Source organism: Candoia aspera, chromosome 2 (assembly GCF_035149785.1).
Source record: "Candoia aspera isolate rCanAsp1 chromosome 2, rCanAsp1.hap2, whole genome shotgun sequence".
In the NCBI taxonomy this organism is placed as follows: Eukaryota; Metazoa; Chordata; class Lepidosauria; order Squamata; family Boidae; genus Candoia; species Candoia aspera.
This window is the reverse complement of record NC_086154.1, coordinates 141,173,750-141,200,909: the sequence shown is the minus strand read 5'-3', so window position 1 is coordinate 141,200,909 and position 27,160 is coordinate 141,173,750. Positions and strand designations below refer to the sequence as shown.

The 27,160-nt window shown below is 41.0% G+C and overlaps 1 protein-coding gene across 5 annotated transcripts in view; it reads right to left on the bottom strand.

Annotated features, from left to right (window-relative positions):
* Window positions 1-27,160, bottom strand: part of R3HDM2 (R3H domain containing 2) — a 174,242-nt gene that overhangs the window by 35,996 nt on the left and 111,086 nt on the right. For 4 of the 5 annotated variants that reach the window (XM_063293923.1, XM_063293925.1, XM_063293926.1 and 1 more), the window contains exons 6-12: window positions 24,715-24,793; window positions 23,184-23,243; window positions 18,248-18,388; window positions 16,408-16,516; window positions 14,836-14,931; window positions 13,761-13,792; window positions 5,776-6,011 (exon numbers count right to left, since the gene is read on the bottom strand). In XM_063293923.1, coding sequence (XP_063149993.1) covers window positions 5,776-6,011; window positions 13,761-13,792; window positions 14,836-14,931; window positions 16,408-16,516; window positions 18,248-18,388; window positions 23,184-23,243; window positions 24,715-24,793 — 753 coding nt within the window. Of the gene's footprint in view, window positions 1-5,775; window positions 6,012-13,610; window positions 13,665-13,760; window positions 13,793-14,835; window positions 14,932-16,407; window positions 16,517-18,247; window positions 18,389-23,183; window positions 23,244-24,714; window positions 24,794-27,160 lie in introns of all 5 variants that reach the window. The other variant, XM_063293927.1, reaches the window with a different exon arrangement.

Sequence of the window (27,160 nt, the reverse complement as noted above, 5' to 3'; positions counted from 1 at the left end):
AGCTCGACATCATGTGACCGCATAGCTTAGCAATGGCAATCCCCATTGCCATTGTTAACCGAATCCCATCAGTCGTTAGCTGAGGACCCACCCTGATCCAAGCCATTCTCAGCTTGGCCCCTCCCAGCCCCAAGCCTCGGTTCTTCCAAGGTAGGGGACTGCCTCCCCTTCAACTCCACCCAACCACCTATTCCCCCCATATCTGCCATTTAGGCCACCCTGCACCCTGCTTTGCGGGGCAGCAAGCAGCCCCAGAACCATGCGGCTCTGGGGTTGCTTGCCGCACTGCAGTTCAGGGGCTTCTTGGCATGCTGTGGCTCTGGGGCTACAAGAAGCCCCTGAGCCGCAGTGCAGCGCGAAGCTGCAGTCACCCCAGGAAGTACCAGCCACCCCAGCCCAGCACAAAGCACCAGTTGCAGCTGCCCTCGCTGCCCTGCACTCCGAGGCCCCTGCCACCCCGCGCTCCACCACCCCAGCTGACCTTTGCCGTCTTCTTGCTCCTGCTACTGATGAGGCATGCCCGACCTGGCCCTTCATGAGGCAGCTGCTGGCCACACAAGGCCTTGTTCCCCAGGTCTCGTGAGGAAACTGCCATCCGCAACCTCAGGAAGAAAGCCTTACAAAGGGCCAGGCCAGGAGTGCTTGGTCAGCAGGGGAGCAAGAAGACAGCAAAGGTCAGCTGGGGGTGCAGGGTGGCAGGGGCCACAGAGTGCAGGAGGCCAAAAGGGCAGAGATGGGGGAGAGATAGGTGGGTGAGGGGAGTAGAAGCACGCCTGCGGTCATACGTTCAGACGGACTGCCAAGCGCCCAAATTTTGATCACGTGACCATGGGGGCACTGCAATGGCTGTAACTTTGAGGACCAGATGCAAGTACCATTCATTCAGAGCCACCGTAATTTCATTCACTGAACAAATGGTCATAACTTGAGGACTATCTGCATATGTAACCTAGTTTACCCTACTGTGCTGAAATCTTAGTAACTTTTGCAAATCTGATGCAAAATTTGAAGTTCCAATAAGCAGATGCTCTACTAGAATACAGAAAGGTGCTTTGTAGTTTATTTCTTCAAATCAGAAATGTTAATATCTTTAATTTAATAAAACTGTTGCTGTTGTTATTGTTGTTGTTTTTAAATTTCTAATGCCCATCCTGGAAAAAAATAAGCTTGGTATAACTCAAGATCCTTCACCCACCATCTACATGGGTAAGAAGTGCTTCAATTGATCAGAACAAAGGGGAGAAAATAACATTTGTTCTCTGATGTGACCCACTATATATATCCACAAAGCACTATCCAGTGGCCAGGTAAGTTTTCAGTTTAAAAGCTGGGGAGAAGTCTCCCAGAACTTTCATTCTGCCTGCAGCCAAGAGATAGTGCCATCCCAGATGTGATTAATAACTATCCTTGACAGGGCAGCGAGATAGCCCAAATCTACACAATAGGCCTTAAGGAGGAAGTCGGATTCCAAATCTTATACGATCAAAACAAACATTCGCTTTGGGGAGGGAAAAAGGAAAAACAGGTGACCTGATTACTTGATCACCCTGTTCTGTATCCCTTCTTCTGGGTTGATTCTAAGGTGTGTCCTTCTTTATCTCTGGCAAGCTCAATATTCTCGACAACCCCCCCCCTCTTTCTTTTCCCCATACAGGGAGACTTTCAGAGCTCTCTGACTGTAATGGTATGACCATAATTACAGTGGCATTCGAGCAACAGTAGGCATTAACTGGCTTTTACTCCCACAGACATTCCTGCAAGGGACAGAATTATCACCACCACTTCCTCTGATGGATGCAAAGGATTCAGGAAATATTTTACATCTATTTACTTTCCGTTCATGTAAAGAGCCAACACCTGGGTTTCAATCCACCACACTTCGAACCTTCCTTTGGATAATGATTGCTCTGCTTTGTTATAGCACTGAAGGTACCCACATTAGGAATTCATCTACACAAGCTGTTTTCTTGAGTATGTCAGAAAAAGCTGATTCCAGCCAACTGGTCTAGGGCCCAAACATGACTCCACTTCTTTGTTTTGTCCCAGAAAGTCACTGCATAATTAAAGGGCTGATTCACACGTGGTATGTTTTTGAGACTCATAAACAACCAGAAGTTTCTTGTGGTATTTATCCTTATATTTGTGCATTGTGATTTAACTGCACATGCAATATATACTCTAAAACAACTGTGTATGAAGCTGCTTTAGCCTTCCCACAACTGTTATAAGTAATATTTAGCTTACTGTTCAGGTTTACCACCAAAAGATACAGAATGATGCTGTTACTGGCTATTATGAAACTATACAGCATGTTCTTACCAATAAATTACCTTTTTTACCCTAATTAGTCCCTATTCTTCTCACATATGACATATGCAATTATGTTGAAAAAAGAACACCAGAGAAACACAGTGTTAAAATAAAATAAATAGTAAATGGCAAAGTAACCTGACATTTTGCTTTATATTTTACCCATATTGCTAGTATTTGGACTTCAGATACCTGTTAGCCTCTTGCTATTAAAGAGGAGATTCTACATAAACGATGAAGTGAAAAATGTCAAACTACCAGCCCCTTCAAATGGCAGTACTGTACTTGCTGAAAATAAGTGGGTCTTAAAGAATGGTTGCTATACAAAAAGAAAATTATAATGAAGTAGACTTCTGTTGCAGGAAAATTCAACCAAACCATCTAGTCTTCTTCAAAAGCATATGATGGATTCACTTGAAACAGTCTCTGGTTAAAAGAGTTATGCTTGAAGGACAGAGAGAAAGAGAACCAAGCCTTAAATGCTGGCTTAAGGAAACCATGTGTTTGCATGTAAATATGTCATAAATATCTGTACAAGTATCTACATAATTCCTCTTTTGTGGGTTTTTCAGGGGTTGCTGCTGTAAAAGAAGGAAGCATTTTTCACATATTTGCATACTCAAAAGCAAGAATCTGAATAATCAACAGTTTCCACACTAAGCAGTAGACAATGACATAAATGGTTCTTTCCAGTTCTATGTCTGGGAGTAACATGATCTCCCTGATTATCAACTCAGGAAGCTTACAAATGAAATGTATTTTATCTCCCCCAATTGTATTTTATCTACATTCTGCTGATGGATGGGAACTGTACTCCAAAACATCTAAAGATTACTGGTTGGGAGGTACCTGACAGGCCAGGAAAAGGAATCCTAACTCAAGCCAGTAGCAGGGAGGAGGTTCTGTAGTAGCAGGAGCCAGTGAGGAGAATGCTGGCAATGAACAGGCTTGAAGAAAGGACTAGAATTTCAACCTACTGAAACCCAGTTGGGTCTGAAATGTCAACCCAGACACAGAAATTTCCTTTTCGCCAATAATTATGCACTCAAACTCCTACGTAAGGGAGTAGGCAGCACCATCCAAGTTGTATTCTGTACCACTCAGGTCTGTGTCTATTGTGCTACTACTCCAAAATAAGTCCAGCATGAAGGGAAATCCAAGCTGTGTGATCAAAATACTGCACATTCAATACATTTTAATTATACATCTCTTTCATAATACTTTACAAAATAGTATTTTTTGTGAGGGCAGAAATAACTACTTGCTTAAAGCCACCCCATGAATTTGTATTTGAGACTTCCTATGCTACAGCTCATGCTTTTGGTCACAATCCCACACAAGTTCTTGGTGTTCTTAAGAACTTTTCATTACTTAATACATACACATGCCAATTGCCATGCAGCACTCCACCACTCTCTCTTCACATGGGAATAATATGACAGAGAATAATGGAAGGAGAAAAGGGACAAAACTTAGTTATTTGTGGGATAATGATGGTCGAGCAATTAAAAGTAACCAATGGAGATAAAACTAAAGGACCAACATAAAAAGGAGCAGCATTTGTTGTGCATATTTATTACAGTTTTTGTGCAAATGAGATAAAAGAAATAAAAATTCTGAGAATATGGATCACTAAATTGCCCAGCAACACAGCCTATTCCCTGTGCTTCAGTTGTGAAGCCATGCTGATTATTGCATGCCTGCCTGGATGCTTTCTTATCCAACTCCCTTTGGGGGGGGGATGGGCGGTGATAGAAATGTAATTAATTAATTAATGCATGCATGCATGCTATGCACATGGCTTAAAAACGTGTGTCAAGTAGCTAGATGCCAAAGACAAAACAAGAATGTCGTCATTCGTTGATGCAAAGGCCAACTTTTCATGCATTTGAGCAACCAGGTGGATAACAGGATTTTTCTCCAACACAGTGCTGACTATAAAGGCAGGGATCATGTCCATAAACAAGTGCACTTAAGGAAAGCAAGGCAGAAGAAATAAACAAAGGCATTTCAGTGCCTGCCCTTGAAGTAAATGGGGTGAGTAGATGGATGGTTAAATATGAGTCATCCCTAGTGCTGTAGAAAGCAACAGCAAGAGAGGAGACATGATATTATTCTGTGCCACCCCCTATATTGACACATCCCTATTTCTGAACTCAAGTACATGAGTACATGTACATCTGTAAATGCATCATCCACCCCTATACACAAAGTAAGCTATATAATGCTGCAGAGTGATGGAAGAGGATCTTGGAAGTACACTTCCTTTCATCCTGATATGACTGGGCAAAGGAATAACAATATGCTTGCTTATAACAAGATGTATCAATAGAATGTAGTTATTCTACTTATTCATATGAATACCAAAGTACCAACTCTGATAGCTGATGACAGTGTTAAATAACACTGAAGGAACTTCTCTACTGCTGCTTCTCCTTTAGAAGTGTATTTAATGGTACCAACATTTTGCAACCTGCTGCCTCGTTGATGTTTCAGACTACAGGCTGAACATCTCTATTACTGACCTGCTGGCTAGGTAAAATCACATTTTCTAGCCTTGTTTACAGTCTGACATGGCATTACAGATCAAAAGCTCATCTTTTCAACAATTTTTCAAGAACCACCATCATTCTGGGCTGCATATATGGAAACTCAGCAATTTTCTTATGACCAGTTTCTAGGTGGGAATGACGTAGTTTTTACAGAATTACACACTAACTAAAACAGGTAGAAATCTCAGAATGAAATTACAGAATTCTAAATGTTGAATTTTTTATCCAGGAGAACTAGGCAAGGCTTAATGTGGACATCATTCTCAAAGATGGTTATCATGTAACAGGACTTTGTGGAGACAGCAGCCATCAGCACTGAAGCCTGTACCGGATTGGTGTGACACATGAACAGCTCAAGGGGAAAAAGGAAGACTAAGCATTATCACTTTGGGTTCCTTTTAACTGTGAACATTATTTTAAGTAGGCACAATAGCTAAGAAGAGGCTTCATGAAATACAACATATAGGGCTCAGACATGAAATTTCATCATGTTTAAAGTGGTACTAATTGGATTAAAAAAACCAGAAGATATTTTGTCAATAAGGCCAATGTTCTAGAAAAGATCCAGACCCAGGCTGCACTAATCAGGCAATACACAGCCAGAGGCTGGACTTTTCCTCAAGTATCTCGATCATCTCTGGAATGGGACAAAAACCTTGATACCAGCTTGTCTCTTGTCGTTGACTCTATTTCTCACAGCCAGCATGACTGCTATCCAGTGCAAATGTTTCAGAGTGATTTCTAGCTGCCTCCTCTTCACGCTTTTTGGTTTATACAGTGTTAAGCCATGCCATAAGTTGTGGGCTGGGACCCATTGGAAGAGAGAGAGGATTACCCTAAGACAAATTCATCATAAACTTAGAATCTCTTCTTATTTTACTTGAAGAAGGGCAAATAAAGAAGGAAGAGATACCTGGCCTGACAGTCCTGCTGGCGCCATTCGCTTTGCCAATGCCACCAATGCTGTCTCCTCGTGTCAAGATGGAAATGCCACTGAAGCTGCTGGCTTTGGTGACCGGAGGCCGCAGATTGCGGGTCGAGCCATCAGAGTCTGTGCTACTCCACGGCCGGGGCTCCAGGGATTTCATATCACTCTCTGTGCTGCTCTGGCGGCTGCCCGAAGCCCGGCTGAGCCCATCTCGGTTACCCCTGTGTCAGGGATGACAGTGGTTAATATCATCAAGGACCAGAAAGACAGAGCATGTATGAACATTCAAGATGTCAGTGTTTTGGTATTGGAAGAGCAGACAAATGAGCACAAGTAGCTACACTGAAAAGGGCCAGCTCAGAGCTACTGGCCTTCAAACAGACTAACGTGTAGGCAGACGGACCTTACAGGCTGCTCCTGGAGAAATAGGCTTCCTTACATACAGAATGGTCAGCATCACAGTATTTAGTGACAATCAAAAACAGAGATCTAGATCTAAACTGCCCTATGAGTGCACTCATAGCAAGTGCTTTAACCAAAAATGCAGGATGAGTTCAAGCATGCCCATGCCCTGACATCAAAATTTGGGTATCCCTCTTAGCTCAGGCAGCAGCTGTTTCCAGCAGCCAGCTTAACTTAGGGTAGCCAAGCTATTTGGTGCGTAAACTGCAGCATGGGCATCATGAAACCTTCCCTTTTGTGTTAATTATTGGGATGTTTCTTCAGGTAGCATGTCCCTGTAACTGCTGCTTATAAACATTGTCAAAATATCTCAGGGCTCAAAACATAGAATCTGTACTCCATCACTAAACAAGAGCAAATTGGTGAGAATTGGGAGTGAAGCTGGAAGAAAGTGTGAAAATATTGACAGTCTAGTTGGTATGTGAGAAGGTACAAATGAAAAACAAGGCTGTTCCTAAGTTTCAGGAGGACAGAATTAGACAAGTTAAGTGGAAGAATTTTATTAAAGTTACCAGGGGTTATATAGTAGGGAAATATCCCGTTGAGAGCAGAAATGCTTAAGCCTCCAAGAAAACAGTACAACAAAGGTTCCCCAAGAAAAAACAATTCAGAAATAAGTGGGGAAATACAATCAATGTATTTGATATTGAAAGCCATCTTGGAAAATTTTAATTGGCTGAAAGGACATTCATAGGTTTGGTACTACTAGCCAAGACTGAGATTATATTAGAACTCACAAAGCTTGAAACTGAAATACACATAGTGTCAGAACCTATGAAAAGGCCAAGGAAAGTTACAGAAAATACGCTGACAACAAAAGGTCTCCAGAATGGAAATTTAAGGTGGGAGAGAAAGTATATTTGTCTACAAAAAAATGTAAGATCATTGCAGCAGTCTAAAAAACTAGGCCTGAAGTTTGTGGGACCCTTTGAAATTGAACAAATCATCAACCCAGTAACTGTGAGGCTAAAACTCCCAAAAAATCTGAAAAGAATCCATCCTGTCTTTCATTGCGGCCTTCTGAAACATCTGCATGGAGCTCCTCAATGGCATCCCGAAACCCCAGCACCAGCTCCCCTCATGATCAATGGAGAACAGCATTTTGAAGTGAAAGAAATTTTAGACTCCAGAAAACATCGGGGCAAACTTCAATATCTAATCCAGCAGAAACATTTTCAGGACCATGAGTGGGTGGAGACCTGTCATGTGAGGGCTCCAGATCTTGTAAACAAGTTTCATGCAAAGTATCCTAGCAAGTCTAAACCTTAATTGTTTTGCTTGATAATTTCTCTGTATTAATCATATTAGATATCTTTCTTTTTCAGGAGATGCAGTATGCCAGAACCCACAATCAAAGAGTTGCTAGATCTGTTGATTGTGTTCTCTGCCATTGAATCAACAAATCTCAAACTCCGGCTGGGGTGGGGGGGAAAGTTGTTGAGAGTGAGAAGAAATCCAAGGTTGTACCAGCCAGCCAGGAGTGGAATGCTGGACTGTTAAGGGAAAAGGGGGGGAGTGTGGAGGAGGTTTTGACGTGCCTATGTGTCTCTTATCAGGTAGCTGTGTGAGAACTTTTTTAGTCGTGGCTTTTTGCTTAACATCTGTACACATCATCAATAAATCTGAAATCTGCATTTCATCAGGATGCATGAGTCAGAATTTTATTGAGTCAACTGTGTCAGAACTTTACACATAGCTAACACCATGTTGTATCACAAGGCTTTGCACACTCAGGTCTTTAAGCTTCAGACCTCATGTTTACAACCCTAGGGAATAGAAGCTAATTGTTTTTAAATACCTAATGCTGATAAATTCAACTGTATTAACAAGCCACTAATACTGGCACACAGTCCTTCAGGCAACAGGCATGGCTTACATAAGAGTATGTTGAGAAAAGAGGGGGGAAAAAGGCTCAGTACCCAATGCTGGAAAAGGAGGAAGTACGTTTCTAGATCCAGAAAAGAAAAGAAAGAATATTTATTAACCCAATAGGTATAAAATGTGTATCTTTTTGCAGAGGTGCTTTTTAGGTGTAACTATCTGAATCTTTGGTCTCCAGATTACCCCAATAATCTTTTATTCTTAACACTGTTGGCTATCAAAGGTTTGATCTTGTTGCGCCTAAAAGAGCTGTCAAAGGATGTCAATTCAAACTGCACTGAGCTTATAAACAAACAGCTGTGTATTTACAAGCTTCCTCTCTCCCTTTTCCCTAGGCAGGTATCTTATTATTGAAGGCAATCAATTACAGGACGAATTCCTCCAGTTTATTTGTACCAACAACCTACTGAACTCCATGTGTTCAACATTCGACTTGTAGATGAATATAAAAATGGTCCTCAGTCAATAGAAGCCCAGGCATTTAAATGTGTCTATAGTTACTGCGAGGTGGCTAAGTACGAAATTTGGACAAGGGACTTCAGCCAGATACAGAGATAACAGTGGGCTGCCTTTCAATTGTGGAAGCAACCCAAAAAATCCATGCTTGCCAAGTTGGAAAGAGTCAGCAATTCTCTTCTGAGGTTTGGTATTTTGCTTCCTCAGTCCCCACCCCCACCCCATCATATGTCAAGACTGGAAAGATTAGGAGCAGGTGGTTTTGGTTTGTGAACATTAAAATGAGTAAGTCTGACTTTGAAAAGACCATTTTAACCATCTGAAAGGACCTGAAGAATGAACCCTAAACCTACTATGGCAAATTGAAGAGTCAGTCTATCATTACCGATGCTGGCAGTAGACTATTCTGACCAATCTCTGGGGAGTATGAGATGTACAGATTTCTACTCCACAAAGCCTGCACTGCTGAACAATGGGGAGTTTTCAAACTAAGGAAATGAACACAGAACCCAAGGACTTTATCACAATGAGAAAATGAAAGGGGGAGGGGGGTATAGCCACTCATTGCCAATGACATACTAAAAAAAAGTTGAGTCAATAAGCATTTCAATTCCCCCACCATCATTAGAACAGAAGAGAAAAAATATATTCAAGAGGTTAAACAACATATTCTAACCTGAACTCAAGTTACTGAAACACTAGATTTTGAGATATGCAGACAACCTTCAAACATACTTTGGACACAATAAACTAGGAGTTTATTTTACATAGGCAGCATTAAAAGGAAAGCTGATCAGTAGGGTTCATTTCAAGGCTTGTCCTATATCTTTTTAACTCAAATCAATTTAACTCGCTTGAGTAAGCAAAGTAAAGCAACCTGTTGTCATTGCTTACTAGCCAATTTTAACTCCTACCACTTTTTTATATAGGAACAGATACAAGCTGCTGAGAACAAGGACCTCCATGCTGAGTGCCAAGGAATGTCCTCCAGCAGCTTCAAGTTCTTAATTGCATCTTACAACCTGAAAGGAAGATGTCATGCCTATAGATGAATTCCTTATCTACAGGAGGTTTTGTTCTGGTTAGGTTTTAACAAATTATCCCAAAGATTTAATATCGGATTCTCAAAAAGTTCTGGAAAGCACACATGAGGCAGCCTCATCAGGCAACTGAGTTTGGTGGCTGCTATTAAAGGTAGCAGAACCAAAGACAGATTCGGATGTGGCACAGTGCCTGAGAACAAATTCCTATATGAATCCCACTGAAGTGAGCAGCAGCTACACAATAATAATAACTCCAGTTCAACTCTGATAGGTATAGTTTGGTTTTCAATGCCCACAATTTACTACTCAGGCCTTGGGCAAATATCGTGTTTTATAATCACAAAGCAAAAGCACTTATGTCATGCCATGCAGACTGCTCTTACTGAAGTATACCACTGCAGTCTACCCAATTTAACTGCTTGTTTATCAAGGTAACAAAAGTAATGTCAATAGATGACTTACGCGCTAAAGCTAACCAAGGAAAAGGAGTAACACAAGGGAACAATGAAGACTTCCTTGATTCTGCTCCTATTTACACAGTTACTTCAAGAAAGTGGTGCTGGAAAATTACTGCATAAGGCTTTAACATAAGGCTTTAGGTTTGCAAGTTTTCTTTTCTCTTATATTCTTAATATAAGAATATTAAATTCTTACAATATTATAGTAATTATTTTTTGTGAGCCAATTGCAATGGAATTTCATTTTAATGTGCACCTTGGTATATAGTGGAATGACAATAAAATTCTGTTCTGTTCTGTTCTATTCTAATGAGAAACATTAGAAAAGGTAATTGAGGATTTGGTCCAATGTGTCATCACCATGCAAATGAAACATCATCATCATTAACACCATCAACTCATCCAGCGAATATCAGTCTTTAGACTGGATGTTTTCCAAAGATTTGGGTTCTATCCAAGAGCCAAGCGATCCTGGAGATATTGTTATAGTTTATAAGAAGTTACAAGCAAGGAATTATTTGCAAAGTCAACAGTTTCAAGTCCAATAAATTTAAAACTTCCAAATATTTGATAAATCCCTTTGGTGTGGTTCGAAGAACTCCTATTACCACTGGCATTATAGTTGATTTTTTCTTCCAAAGTCCTTCAACTTCAAGTTGCAAATCTAAATATTTTTTCCATTTGTTTTTCATCAATTAATTTATCTCCTGATATTGCTGTATCTATGAATCTCACTCCCCACCCCCGCCCGCCAATAACTGTCTGGTGTGTTGTATTTCAGGTGTCTGTTGGTCTGTATTTTAAAATCCAAGATCTTGACCTCCTCATTTTCTTTTCCTGGTGTGTGGTGCCATTAAGTTTGTTAGCAGTAAAGCCAAGTTTTGTACATAAATTTCAATGCACAATCTGCAGCTCTTTCGTGGATTGCTAATACACTCTGGGCAATTTTGCTACAGCCATTAATGAGGTGATCTACATGTTCACCTTTGATCTTACATAGTAGGCATTTGCTATCATTTAAAATATGTTCAATTTTGGCTTTGATGATTCGTAGCCTGTTGTGCTGCTATGATGGTTCCTCTGTGCTTTAAAAAAAAAAAGAATACCATTTTTTAGTTGCTGCCAAATCAAATATTGATCAGATTCCCCTTCAATATCATGTGTGTATTGACCATTAAGAGGTTTAGATTTCCAGGCATTAAATTGGTTTTCAGTTGCTTCCTTTTTGTAATCTTTTTTTAATATATTTTTTTGGTCTTCAGCAATTTTGCTGCTGCTATTATCCTCAACCTGCACTTGAGCTATTTTAATGAAGTGGCTGAAGCAAGCAATCTGAGACTGAATCCAGTTGCCATTGTTAACTGAATTGCAGCGATGGTTAGGCAAGGACCTCCTTGCAACTTACTGCTGGCATCCCACAACCAAAGCCAGGGGGAAGCCAGCAGGAAGTTCCAAGTCCCAGGCTGGCAGGCAGGCAAGTGGCTGCTGCCTGGTGGGGGGGTGATGGGGTGCAGGGGAGGGTCAGGTAGGGTGCACGAGGGTGCGCAGGAAGCACCACATGGGTGAGGAAGTGTATGTGGGGGTGTGTAAGAGGTGCCGCATGGGACAGGAAGGGTGTGTGGGGGTGCGGTGTGGGTCAGGAAGGGTGTGTGAGGGTGAGTGAGAGGTGCCACGTGGGTCAGGGGTGTGTGCAGGGTGTGTGAGAGGTGCTATGTGGGTTGGGGAGGGTGTGCAGGGGAGGGTGCGCAGGGGAGCAGCGCAGGCTGGAAAGTGTGCACAGGGGTGCAGGGCAGGTTGGGAAAGGTGCGTGGGGTGGCGCGAGAGGCGCCACATAGGTCAGGGAGGGTAATGTGTAGGCACTGTAATGGCTGTAACTTCGGGGACCAGTCATAGGTCCCTTCATTCAGCACTGTTCTAATTTTGGCTGATGAACAAATGGCTGTTAGTCGAGGACTACCTGTACATATTTACCCAAGCTATTTTTCAGAAGTTCTGCCCTGAGCACCAGGTGATCTCAGAGCAGAGGGCCTTTTCAGTAATGGCATCCTGACAAATGTAAACGTCTTCCCTGACAGCCCCAAAGCCATCCTTGTGGACTTGGGGTGTCACAAGAAGACAGGGTTTCTTAAATAAGTCGCAGAAATCTGGACCATGGGCTTTGAAATCCATGTGGAGTTTTTGCTACTTTGGTTTCCTGTTTCTAAATGTATGCCACTCTGTATGCATGTAGAATCTGAGATCCAGATCCCTTCTTTGTGTCGGCCTCACGGGGTAAACCAGATAGGAATCACAATCAGATGAGCTAATTCTACTTTACTGTAACGCTACATTGACAGAATCTCGCAAGTCTGAAAGTACAATTCCATCCCCTTTCCTTTACCGCCCAAGACACTAGGGAGGGTCTTTTCTGAGCCTCTTGCCCCACCCGCTATCCAGCTGCGGGCTATGCTGTCTCTTATCTGACTTCCTTTAGCAGCATCTCTTTGCCCAGCCTCCCAAGGTCCTTCCCACATACCATTACACTTTGCCTCAGCACTTCTAAGATCAAACAGGAGTGGTCTGCAAGTGTAAAGAGAGACTCCTCTCCTTCTAGAGCCCCCAATTAGCCTGTCCCCTCACTTATCTGAAGAAAGGAGCTGATCCATGCTTTCAGAATGCTCTCTCAAGATTCAGGAAAAATAATCAGTGTTGACTATTATTATTGTTGTTGTTATTTTAAAAGCATAGTTTTCATTTGCAGCAATAGTGAGAGGCAGATCTTAACTTTCTCCCTCTCCATTGCAAAGGTCCTGCTAATCTTTTCAAAAGATTGTTTAGCTCAGCTACCCTGCTGGCATACAATGGCCTGCTCCACCCCTTTGAAAAGAAAGGTCACAGACACTTGTAGAACATTTGTTCTAAGTTTAATCCCAGGCATCTTCTCCATACAGGGCTGAGAAAAACTCCATTCGGAAGCATCAGTGAGTTCCTGTGAGACACAGCAGGAAGTCTTGAAGTATATGAATCAATGGTCTGTCTTGATGTAAAGCAGCTTCCTATGCTGAGCCATATGAAATTTATTTTGAGAGAACAAAAGACAGCTTAAAATTTGACCCTGCAGTTTTGCTGATACCCACTTCATCATCTAAGGTTAAAGAAAGTCAGCTGAATTACAAGACACAAGATTATGTCTTCCAGAAGCATCAATAGAAAGGGGAAGCAGCTGCACAAAGACTGAAGCATTTCTGTTTTTTTCATCCATTTCCCCATCCTAATTCTTTGCAAGACTTCAACCCTAAGCTCACTTACTTGCAAGTCAGCTGCATGGGAAACAATAGAATTTACTTCCTAAGTAAATGCTCTCAGACACCAAAAACAATAAGAAGTCTTTGAGCACCCATTTCTATCTTATTGTGGAAGAAGAAAAAACAGAAAGTGATGTTGCAAAAGATATGACAACTTGAAGGACTCGACAAGCAGCCATGCATGGTGCGAACTTGCTCTGCAAGACAAATGTATGCAAGAAATCACACAGAGGTACCTAAAGATCTGTCGCCTTTTGTGAGAGCTAGAAGAAAAGCCTTCTTTGGCGAGTCTGTTGGTTAATATCAAAGAAAATCATTGTTATGGAGTTTCAGAATCCTCAAGAAAGACTGAAGATTAGAAGGAAGCACGCACAAGTTTTACTAACCTGCTTTCATTCAGGAATCCATTTTGGCCCGACTAACATCAAGCAGAACCGCACAATTTGAAACAGAAATAGAAAGAAATCGCATTAGACAATGATTACAGCAGGCTGAAATCAAGGGGCATCTGAACATTCCAGGAGGGCTCCACAAAGCCCCGAAAAGACTTTCCCATGACTGTAACTATCAGGCAGAAAATCTACAATGAAACAAAATTGTGCTCATCTGATCTTACAGTAACTCCAGATTTGCAATTTATATTAACCTCCATATATACAATTATGAAGAAATGTGGTAGTCAACCTACAACGGTGCTTAAAAGTTTGTGAACCTGTCTGAATTATCAGTATTTCTGCATAAATATGACTTAAAATGATACCTGTTCTTCACACAAGTCCTAAAACTAGATAAAGAGAACCCAATTTTAAAAATGGGTCAAAAATATTATACTTGTTCGTTTATTATCAGACCGTGTTTTGGGTCATATTTATGCAGAAATATTGAACGTTCGAAAGGATCCACAAACTTTTAAGCACCACTGTATTTCAAAACACCCTGATTGCTAGGAAAAAAAAAGGGAAACAATTGTGTTCCTTAGAAATGACAAAAATGAGAGTTATGTGCAAAGTCTCAGTCTGGACCGTCTCTTTCGTTCTCCCTCATTTTCCTGATACGAAGGGTTTTCTGGTACTATCGTTACAGCGGGCCAATACCGGGAGAAGACTGATATAACCTCTGATTGCCAGTGGCTTACTTCTTGGTATCAGAGAGGGGGTCACTTATCCTGCTGGGCTAGCTAAGTGGCTATCTTAGGCCTAAAGGTTGGGCTGGATAAAATTCAGTCGCTTAACTTGACCAGCTTCATGTTTCTGTGTCTTAAAATCTCATTGTAAGGAGCCTCCATAATTGTGCTGTACTTTGTAATTTCCTGTTTGTGTCCCAGCAGAAATATATTGATTCAGTGTTTAAAAGGAAACAAAATTCTTCAGAAGTTCGGATAATAATTAAACACAAATCCACTTATGGATACATAGAATATCGAACGATTCCCGAGTCCCGTGAAAATGTATCCAAGCTTACCTCCCGTGCAAATATGCGTTCCCTGACCCTCTGATATTCCTCTTCTCGCTCTTCTATAGATTTGCTCCTTCGTCCATCCTGCAGGGGGATCCTAATCTAGATTGGCAAATAGAACCTTGTTCAGTTAAGGCCCTGCTCTATGCCAAACCCAGCAGCAAACCAGATATATATATACACAATCAGCAAATACTTTATGGAATCCTTTAAGCAGGCTAGGAACAATACAGGCTGCATAGATTTTCCCGGGTAACTTAGTCTGCTTTGGAAATATTTCTGGGTTTTGGAGAGTAAATTTTTTGAAGCACTTAATCACAATATTTGTGACAAGCAAGGAATAAAAAATATTTTGCTCTCGACCATCACAGCTTGCAATATATACATCAAGCCCATTCAGTCCACATTAACAGGCAGTCTGGCAGGCACAACATGGCCTCACCTCCAAAATTGTAACACAGCATTTAAATCTAAGTATCCTGTTAAACCGCAAGCTATCCTTTTTTGTTAGAAGGAATAACAATTTAGCATGTTCTCTTCTTTGCTTTCTAGTACACCAGAGTCAAAATAATCTCACAGAAAAAAAGATGTTCTTAACTCTCAGGTTCAACAATTAAAGCTAGATCTTATTGATTATTAATTCAATGAAAATATAAGACCATTAAGAAAAGCCCCATTGGATCAAGTCCATAGCCCATCTATTTCAGCATTCTTTGTTACACAGTGGCCAATTAGATACACTCTGGAAGCTCACAGACATAGATTGGAAGGAGATAGTCTTTTTTCACTGCTACTGCCTTGTTGTTCAGTTCATCATTCACAAGTGGTGTTTAAGGGACGCTGCTTGTGATTCCAGAAGTAGTAAAGAGTGGTCATTGATGGCCTGATGTTCCAAATAGTTGTCCAGTCCCCATTTAAAACACTCCGAACTGGTGAGCTATAATTCATCTCCAGTACCCAAAAGTTCCACCAATTGACTATGTGGTATAAAGGGCCACCTTCTTCTATTGGCCTGAATCTCTCCACATTTACCTTTAATGAATGGCCCCAAGTTCTAATACTGTGAGAAAAAAAGCATGGATTGCAGATATGTACATACAAACTTTGGATTTTGTACTCATCGCTTTGCATGTTGGATTGCATTCATTACTTCACAATCCATTCCAGTTCTTCTTGGAGCTCCTCATAATCCCTTTCAAAACCTATGGTTCTATAACTCTCCAATTTGAAAATTCAACCAGTAAAAGCCTCTAGACCAGCCTTCCTGGTCTAGCTTTCCTGCAACTTCTTAAATTCCCAGCAAATATGTCCAAATCTATATTATGTTGGCTAGGAATTACGAGCTTTGTTGTCCCACCACTTCTGGAGGACACCAGATTGGGGAAGGCTGCTTTCCACACACATATGATTCTGTCAGAATGATGTAAAGTACCTTGTGGAAGCTTAACCAAGTATATAAATATTGTAAAGAATCACAGCCGGGGGAAAAAACCAAGTCATGAAAGCCAATAGAAGTGACCACTGTGTTTCATTAATGAGGAACGCATGCAGGTCAAGTTATACTATGGCCTCTCCTACCTGATTATCATCTCGATCAATGCTGGTATCATCTCGCTTGAGGATAAACCTCTGTGGAAAGTCAGTGCTCTTCTCATCTTTGATGTGTTCAGAGAATCTCTGCTCAGGGCTGTGGAGAAGACCCAAGCCAATTTTTAGCAGATGAGATGGTGAAGCAGTCAGGATGCAAAAGGACTAAAAGATTTGTTCCTGTGCCCAATACACCAATGTGCCTATGAGGAGATTCTAAGCTCACAACTGGCACGTGCTAGATTTCTGCCAGGCTGCCCCCCCCCCCCCCGTTCCCCAAGAGAAGGCTTCCCTTCAGGCCACTTTTGGTCTTTCCTTAACACTGGTACACCTATACTATCTGGATCTGCTCAAAAATTGTCTAGGTAAAGCATTAGGCTTGCAGCAGAGATGCATCCAAGTTCACCAAGCTCTGGCCCAATAATAAGCTTTGGGGGACTCAGAAATGTTTGTCTCAGTGAAGTCAGAGAAAATTTCCTAAAGCATGCTCTGCACTGAAGCACTATGTCTGGTAAAAATAATGCTTAGTGGGACAGACTATTGCTTTCTATCTTTCTACTTGCACATGAAGGCTAAAAATCTCACTGAAGATGCATTTTCATCCTTGTTACTTTGAGAGTGGTTCTGCAAAGCAACCTATCCAGCAAAGCAACAGAGTCTTCTTTACTGCTTTAGATGAAGAACTTCAATTTGAAAAGCTGTACAGAATTTGGATTCATTCAAAAATCACCTGAGCCATTTCCCTGTCGGTGTGTTGGGAGGGGGTGATGGTGGGCAGAAGAGCTTGACTCATTTCCAACCCAACCCACGCCTAGAGAAACTCATCCACCTTCTACTGTGTGTATCTGGCTTTTGCTCCCTTGCCGCCACCTCCTCCTCAGGCCTGGGGTATTTGTAGCCTTTAGGCTGCCAAGAAAGCCCAGTATTAAAATGGTGCCTTTCTGAAGCAACCCACAGTTTAGTGGGCTGTAAATGCTGAGATGGATTTAAAAAAAAACAAAACCTCATGCCGGCAGGCCCTTCACATGGCAGTTTTAAAATGTTACCCAACATTACTGCCAACACAATCCAGGAGTGCTTTAGGAAACTCCACCACACCCTGTAGAAAATGGAGGAAAAGTCATCTCCTGTCTCTTGCTCAACAGGAAGGAAGAAAACAGGGGAGAAAGCCATTGCATTTTAGGTGCTTTTCTTCCTTCAATGGGAAAAGCTGGAAGAATGAGGAAAAGGTTTGTGATGAGGAAAGGAGTGAAGTATCTATGAACACTGCCTTCTGGGAGCATAGAACTTCTCCATAGTCCTGCCAAGCAGAGGGGAAAAAGAAAAAAAGGATCAGGTCGTGGAAGTAAAAATCCCTTCCAGAGGGCCCTCAATGTTTTTGGATAGAAGGCAGAAAACCCAGTGTCCCCTAGATACTCAGCACTACAAGCCACACAGCCAGTTGCTTTTGGACATGTGGACTGTAGCTGATAGGGGTTTCCAAATAAAACAACTGGAGGGCACCATGCTGCCTGTCAGTTTTAGAATAAGGGTAACCACTAAGAGGCCGTTACAAGGTGCTTTGACTGATATTCCATTTCTGTCATGAATTGATTAGGCAAGGCGAGGCAAGGGAAAGAAAGACTAGGATAATCTCAGTGTTGCTGAAAGCAGCCTGCACAAGACGGGTGAAATCTGATGGCCTTAATAGTACCTTCTAACGAATGACTGTACGATTAGCAAGTTAGAAAGAGCTCTGAATATTCCAAAGAGCTACAGAAATGTTAAAGCATTAAGAATGTAATTTATTTCCCAGTACCCCCTTCCTAGCTGAAATGCATTCTTGCCTTACATTCTTGTGTTACCGGTCTTGTTGATAATGACAGCTTTCCCCGTTTGGTCTACGTTGTGGTCCATGCCAAAATAGGCAGCCACCCGGTGTAAAAGCATTCTGTGGTATGAGGTCATTTGAGGAAACTTCTTGAACTGATTGCTGACCGCAGCAAGGGCAAAGGGGAAGGAGAAGAAAGAACAAGACAATAAAAAATGAAAGCCATGATATACTGCATTGCTTCAACTAAAAATGTCATCCTCAGAATAACTTATACTGAAGTTCTTTACTAAAGCAAGAGTGCAGTGAAACAATCCTGGACTTAAATAAGCTGCTTCCTGGCGAACCATGAATAGGAATGAAGAATGCAAACTCTAGATTGCCCTGCCATTGCTTAAAATGCCCCAGGCCTACTGAAATGAAACGAAATGTTCGCTGGAAAAGAGAGGGTCTGAGAGTGAGCAATAACAGGTTCTATAGGATGTCTACAAGGAACATAAACACTTCCTAAAATATAGCCATCTGAAGGTAGCATTCTGGTATGGTATAAGGGAAAGGGACTTTTCTAGGGAAAATAATAACCTGTGGACATTCTTTTTTGACATCTTCAGCATCTCTTGAAAAGTCTAAATCAAAACTAAACATTTATTTGTCAACATGGTCTCATTTCCTATTGCAGCTGAAAACTCAACAACCAGAGAAACCTAGAACTGTGCAAGTTGACTATGACCAGAACAAGAATCAGTAATTAGCCTTCTACTATTTTCTTGACTGACTAGAGAGCTAGCCTTAATTGTTTCTATTTTTTTACATTAAAAACAAAACAGTAAACTCACATATATTAGAATCAATTAGTATCCCATCAATTGATACCTGCGCTCCTAAATTTACAACCTTCCATAGCCTGGCCCTCTCCAGATGGGACTGCAAATCCCAGTGTTTTCTCCTTTTGGTCATGCTGGCTGGGAATTCTTGAAGTTGCAGTTCCAACACATCTGTAGGGTGCCAGATGGGGGCAGAACAAATAAGTCCTTATTTGTTTCCATGTGAGTAATGTTCAACTAGAACTTCCTGAAAACTGAAAATGTGGGCAACCTTGGTCATTGGATCCATGGCAGATGAGGGGATGAGTTCAAGAGACACCCTCATTCAGCAAATTTAGCAGATACAAAAGTCAAGCTAAACTGCTGTAGCAGGGATCCATTCATTTAATACCAATGCTGGCAACTAAACCATCACTAACAACTCAGTAATACTGCCTTACAAATACTGCAAAATTGAAATTTTATATAATTTTACACTGTTAAAAGATCACTGACATTTAAATAATCCAAAAAAAATCTTCTCATTTCTACTAGTAGTTCATTCACTACACCTGGGAGTAATGTGGACTTTTCTAGGATGGGCACTGAAGCAACTCTTCCTACAGTATTATGCAATGAATGGCTTGCATAACCAATTTCAATTCATATATACTAGCTCTAAGAATAATGACTTAAATATCAATATATTAGAATGTTAATCTTATATGCACATGTACCTATGTAGTAAGCTGCCCAATGTCATTTGGGATCAGCTGACATATAAATACTGAGGGAATTAAACCTTCCAAACCATGAACCATATCTTAGTTTTTGGTTGAATCCTGGTATATTCTGCCTCAAACAACCAGGTCCAGGCATTTGACTAATAGTGTGAACTAATGAAAAAAAGTCTTCTGGCAAGCATTCTTCCAGCATTCCTAGTATTACATACTGGACATTTAAGGTTTAGCATATTATGTGAACCCAGACAGTGTGATTTGTAAACCACGATTTATTAGGTATCTGTGTTGTATAATCCCAGCTATTTATTCAATAAAACACAAATAACCATGGCTTAGCACTATTAAGCTACCTGATCCTGGATCAGACAATTAATCTATCTCTCCCAGTATCTGTCTACATAAACAAATGGGCCAAAATAAATTCTCTTAGTCCTGATCCCTAAGATTCTTTTGAACAAGGATGTCAGCAACTGAACTGGGCAAATGCTCTGTTACACAGCTACAGATCTCCATTCCTTCCCTGGTATTTCTGTATAGGTCACTGAAAAATTAAAAGGAATGGACTTCACTCATATTGCATAGTTGGCTTAAACCGTATATGCCTAGATTCAGATCTGAATGGGATACTGGAAGGCTCAATGCTGTTTGCTTTAAATATCTGCAAAGAACTAAAGAGCTACACAAGCAAGCTTGGAAAAAAGAAAGGTGTGCAATCTCCTACCAGTATATCCCCTTCCCCTTTAATAAGCCATGGACAAGCTTGTTATGGGTAAGGAAGGCATGACAAAAAGTCTTAACTGTGTGTAACAGATGCATACGTCTATCCAGAAAAAACCATGGTTCATTACCAATACATTTAGCTCTGGTAGCATAGAGGCCAATTTTTAATCTTAAGAATTTCGATTTAAAGGATTTTAGGGAAGGGTAACCTTCAAAAGGAGGGCTGAAATACATAATACATAGCATATTAGGTTGTCAACAAAGCTGCAATCTGGCATTTCCCCCTGATCTTCTAATGTCTACTATAACTTTTCCCAAGCTGGTGCCCTCCACACACATTGGGACTGCAACCCTCAGAATTCACATGACATTTGACTGGGGATTCTGGAAGTTGCAATTCCAGTAAATATAGAGGGCACCAAACTGGGAAAGGCTGCCCAAGTCCCACAGGGTATAGTACAATGTCACATCGAGGATTTAACTTCCCCAGCACATGGCAATGAAATCATGTGGGGCTGCAGTGGCAAAATACTGATTCTGAAATGGAAAAGCTCATCATGATAATTACACTTCACCTAAAACAGAGTATAAAATATGGACAACTTTACAGATATATAATTGATGCATATGCATCTTGGGTGCATCTTGGGTCTCCCAAGATCAGCACATGTCACCCCTCTGCTCCGCAAGCTGCACTGGTTGCCGGTATGCTTCCGGGTCCAATTCAAGGTGTTGGTTATCACCTTTAAAGCCCTGCATGGCATGGGTCCAGGTTACCTAAGGGACCGTCTCCTCCCCATCACATCAGCCCGTCCCACCCGGTCATGTAGAGAGGGCATGCTAGGGACCCCGTCTGCAAGAGAATTCCATCTGGCGGGGTCCAGGAGGCAGGACTTCTCTGCAATAGCCCCTGCCCTTTGGAGTATCCTTCCCCCGGAAGTGAGATTGGCTCCCTCCCTCCTGGACTTTAGGAAACAGCTAAAGACCTGGTTCTGTAATTATGCCTGGGGCGGGAGAGAGAGTAGCCATTCCTGGGGATGGTTAGTTTCTTAGAAGGACCCAGTTCTGCCTGCAAATCATAAAGAACTTCCAGCCATCGAGGTTCTTATTATATTTATTGTATCTCTACCATAGGGTTTTATAGTTTTATATTTTTATCTTTTATTGTAAACTGCCCAGAGTCCCTTTTGGGAGATGGGCGGTGATAAATTTGATTAATAAATAAAATAAATAAATAAAATATGCATGTACCTGCACTATAGAGTACAGCAGTTCATAATAGCCAACTTCTTAGGATTAGCTGAAAATCACAAGTTCGGCTGGCAAAAACTACTATAACATGAACAAGTCTGACTGGACAGATGTGGGTTCGCAGCTTTGATTAACAAGGATCACTGTTACTCGGTCATTGTAACTAGCCCAGCCTAATTCCAGAATTATTCTCATCATAAAATGAGGTTCACGCATATACCTAAGTATCCTACCCTGACAGCTGCAGGCTGGGTATTACGTGATTACATTACATGTATGTTTGACTCTCTCTTTCTCTCTCCATGATTACAGGCCAGTGAGGCTTTAGCAGACATGTTTATTATAGAGCGTAAGATAATTTTATATTTCTAAAATAGCTTTACTGTAAAGGGCTCGAAAGCCCCTTGACAAATAAATGAATAGCTGCACAGACAATTTAAGCCATTTCTAGCATTGGAGAAGATAGTGGCAAGACAACTTTGTGTTATATCAACTTTTTATTTTGTTGAATTCAGAGAAGTCTGTACAAGCTGAATTTATGCAGAGATATTCACAGGTGTGGCAGTGAGTGTGGGTGGGTAAAAAAGGTAAGATGCTATCCATAAAAAGGGGTGGACTTCGACTGTACGGTTGCACTGCCATCTTGACTTGGTTGACACCCCTACCCCCAGGGATGACCTGAATTTTTGTGCAGCAGCTTGTGTGTTGGATTATGACTGGAGGGCCCAGGCTGAAATCCCCATTTAACCATAAAACTTTTGGTTTTTGGTTTGGTAAATCCTGGACCATTGAGAATGGTTCTGAGGATAAAAGTGGGGTGGGGGAGAAGAATCTTGAAAGCTATCCTAAGCTGCTTGGAGAAAGAAAAGATGAAAGAAAGTGTACCAAAACTGTTTTGTATTTTTATGCTGCTGGGTCAATTGAGATCCAGAGAATTGTATTACTGGGAATAATGCCTACTAAACTCAGAGACGTTATTCCAAATCCAGATGCAGAGTTAAAAGGAGGAAGAGGAGGAAATGGAAGCTCCATAATTGCTCTATACCAGTCTTTAACAAAGAACCTGAATGGGTTGTAATTAGCACCTGCTCTTTGCTGTGTGTGTGTGTGGTGTGTGTGTGTTGTGCCTTTTATAATTTTAAAGCTTTTAATAATAACAATATTAATATTTGTTTGCATATATTGTTTTTACACCACGGAGAGTTACTTGTCTGTGAGATGGGCAGCCATATAAATATGACTGACTGACTGACTGACTAAATAAATAAATAAGCAAATAAATAAGCAAATAAATAAGCAAATGTACTAACTCTTAACCTGTTGAGGAAAAGGAGAGGAGAAGGAAACAGAGCACCTGCACTTTCACCAAATGGAAGATTTCCATCTCAAGACACAGAAAACGCGTAGTCTCTTACTCATAAATCAACACACATTACTTACTTGTTATCATTAATAAATTCCAGGATCTCCTGTTCTAATTTTAGCAGCATCATCCTATCCCTGTTAAAGACAATCAGGAAGAAATAAAACAAAACATTCAGAGCAGAAATGACTATATGTGTCTTTGAAAAATCTGTAGATTTAGGTCATCCTCTTTTCTAATATTAAGCTAAAAGCTCAAGGTAATTCAACAACAAAGGCACTGTTACCTGTTCCGCACCGACAGACGCAAAACAGATGTAACTAGTTAAAAGTAGTGCTTTTTTGTTCAGGCAAATTCATTTCTGCATCGAGACTAGAAGCATTACAACCCATGGACTCTCATACAATTTTCATTATTAAAGAGAAACAGTATATCAAAACATAGCTGATGTGGGGAATTCAGTTTTGATACTGTTAATTAATGGAATAGCAGAAGCACAGTAGAGAAGCTATTCAAAGGCAGGGTTTTTAGAACTATCACAGTTCTTGGTTAACTGTGTAACTCATACCCATATTTCCCACTTTCTGTTCTTGCATATAGTATATAAATGCATACAGTATATAAATTTTGCATATAGCATATAAATTTTGTTAGCCTGTACTACTAGATAGCCAACACAGTCAGTGGTACAAGCTTTGGAAAAAGTCTAAGGAGACCAAGCTCATGGAACCATGAAGCTTACTTAGTAACTCTAGGCCAGCCACATTTTCTCAGTCCAACCTATGCTTCAGGGTTATGTACATCCTTCCTGCACCTCTGGAGGAACAGCAAAATGTAAATGAACAGGCAAATAAGTAGCAAAAAGCTTGTATCATTACTGATTCAGCTTTCCATGGTTTTCTAAGGGATCAGATGAATGACATAGTGAAGCTAAGATTACAGACCAGTAGCAACATGAGTAGGAAACCTTAAACACCATGTTACACTAAGAAAAATGTAATGAAACGTTACTCATTATAACCTATTTCAGATAGTAGATAATCTACAGACTGGAACAACTTTCCCCAGCCAAGTGTTTTCCTGATATATTGGGCTCCATGACTAGGCAGATCGAGGGGAAATTTCTCACAAATATACTGATCTCCATTAATGGTAAATACTACAGATCGGGAAAGGAAGGTAACTTAGAAGTTACACACCAGTCAGCACTAGTCTAACAACTATCATCGTGATTCCTCATACACTGTTACCAAGGGCCTGGGCATTAGCCAAATCCCTGCCAACCCAGATCTCACTGTTGTCAGGTCAAGCCCAAGATTGTTCAGGGCAAGATAAGCATTTGAATGCTTGGGAGTACGAAGACTAGATAAACTGAGAGTGCACTCTAAATTATATGTAATTCATCCTCATGATACTTACATCATCTCCATGATTTAAGGAGGGCATGGAAGGCTGCTTAGCTGCTCCATCCTACCCTTAGCAGAAACATGCCAACATAAACATGTTAGATTTTTGGCAGCTAACACTACCCTTGGTTATACATGTGCCTCTCATTTTTAATTCTGCATGCAATTGCAGGATCCATAACATGACCACTCTGGAACCTACCTTGGGTTTTTCTTCAGTGTATTTACTAAAAATTCATGCAAATCTATTCCCGTGGAGTCTGTGTATTCCTGGCTGGAATCTATAACAGACAATAGAAGCAAACTCAAGAAATGAGCTACTTATAGAAGGAAGGAAGGAAGGAAGGAAGGAAGGAAGGAAGGAAGGAAGGAAGGAAGGAAGGAAGGAAGGAAGGAAGGAAGGAAGGAAGGAAGGAAGGAAGGATGGATGGATTCTGGCATTCAAGGACCTCAATTTAGTGCAGATGGTGGAATGCACACAATTTTAGTACAGTCCTTTCCAACTTTGGGACACCCAAATGTTGCACTACAATTCCCTTTGTGCCAAAACACTGCTCAGAATAAGAGCTAACAATGGGAGCTATAGCCCAACTCAAGTAAAATCATACTTGAGAGCCTATGAGGTATTTTCTGACAGATGATACTTCAATGCACACTCCAAACTTCTCCCTTCAAATTCAACTACTTGGCACTTTGAAAGACCATTAGGCTAAATCGGAGGATGAGATTAATCCTAAGGATTTCAATATGAGAACTCTGCCACTCATTCCACTGTAATGGAAAGGGCTTCCACCTTTGTCTAGCTCCTAAAAGGATGAATTCTGGACAGCTTTACAGTATGAATCCAGACTATAGAAAGAAAAGGAAGGGCTTATTTGATCAAAGTATGTTGTGAAGTATCCCTAAATTCTTGTTATGAAATGCCAGCTTCTACCAATGTAATGAATGAATTACAGAGTATTTCTTAAGATAGTGAGGGGAATCATCATTGTCATCACCATAAAATGACGTAGACCAGAAATAGACCAATCCATTTCTTTCTAGAAGGCAAATTATCAAGCCTCAGTGCTTGATCGTCAAGCCTCATATTAACAAAGATTACACTAATCCATCATAACAAGTTATGGGGGAGAAATCATCACCCACCAGGTTCTTATAATGAGGTATGTTAGGTTCAGCATTATTTACAAAGCTTTTTATCTCAGAGGAGGTGAAAGCAAACTCGGATGTTGTTCGTAGTTCTTGACTCCTCTTATTCAAATTGCTCACTCTTTTCATCGCAAGTTGCAGAGCATTTAGAGTCGCCAACCCAGGTGAACTGGTTGGTTAAGTAGGCTCTGTGCTTTACTAAACATGAGTGCATGTCTTTGCACACCAAGGAACAACTTCAGACTGAAAACAGAGTTATGCTGTAGCAACTCAGTGAACACCCGCACACACCATTTTTTTCCTCCAGTAGAGATATGCAGCATTGGTGATCACAGAAAAAAAACCAGGTTGTTCATCTAGGGGAAATGCTGTGTGCAGAAGAGCTCTGCAGAGTTTGAATTCTATCTTGCAAGGAATTATTTAGAGGGCTGCAGCTCAGTAGAAGTGCACATGTTTGCTATGCTATGGTTTCATGGAACATGGCACCTCCAGGAATACAAACTTTCATAAGAAGCCTACAAATAACTTCACATGATTGCCCCGTATATAACCCAGTATTAGGACTTCCTGGGTCTCAACAAGGTCTGGACACAGGAGCCCCCAATACTGGGTGATATATAGGGCAATTGTCTCATGCAATCTGAAGATAGCTTTTCATGTTAATCCTTTCCTAGTTTTGAGATTACTTCCTGTGCCACGTTACAATATAAAATGGCAGACTCTTCTCTTCTAACCCTCAGGATTATTAGTTCTTTTAAATGTGATGTGGGGGAGTGGGGGGAGTGAAATGTATTGCTACCTAAGTGATGGCCTGCATCACAACAGGGTGCACTAAATGGACTGCAAGAAAAGTTATAAAATACCTTCATACACCTTTGAGATGGTGGAGTCTGTGTGCAACCTGCCAGTTGAAGAAAAGAACTACTTTGTTTTATTTCAAGCAAACGGATCTCTTATCATGCTATTTCATATTGCAAAAGCACACGTTTCAATCAAATAACCAGTACGATAATGCACAGGTACTAGGATGCTTTTGTAATAGCAGTAAGAAAGGGACAGTTCTAGTATCAAGTGAGCTTTAAGGTACATGGAGGAAAATTTGGGACAAAATAAAAATTTTGACAGAGATTTTCCATCCCAGGTGAAAGGAGGATGGAGGGACTGAACAAGGAACTTGGTATAGCTCTGCCACTTGTGTTAGAAACTTTCCCAAGTCACTATGGGAACGGCAGAAAAAATAGAGTTGGGGTATCCTAAAGAAACACTTAACCCCATACACACACACACACATGTATCTATATGGTAGCTAACTGAGAGCCAGTTTGGTCTAGTGGTTAAGGCTCCAGGCTAGAATCTGGGAGACCCGTGAATTCTAGTCCGCCTTAGGCATGAAAGCTGGCTGGGTGATTTTGGGCCAGTCGCTCTCTCTCAGCCCATGACGTCAGGCTTGGGCGACAAGCCGGTCAGTCAATTCCTGTTGCAATCAACAGATCAACATT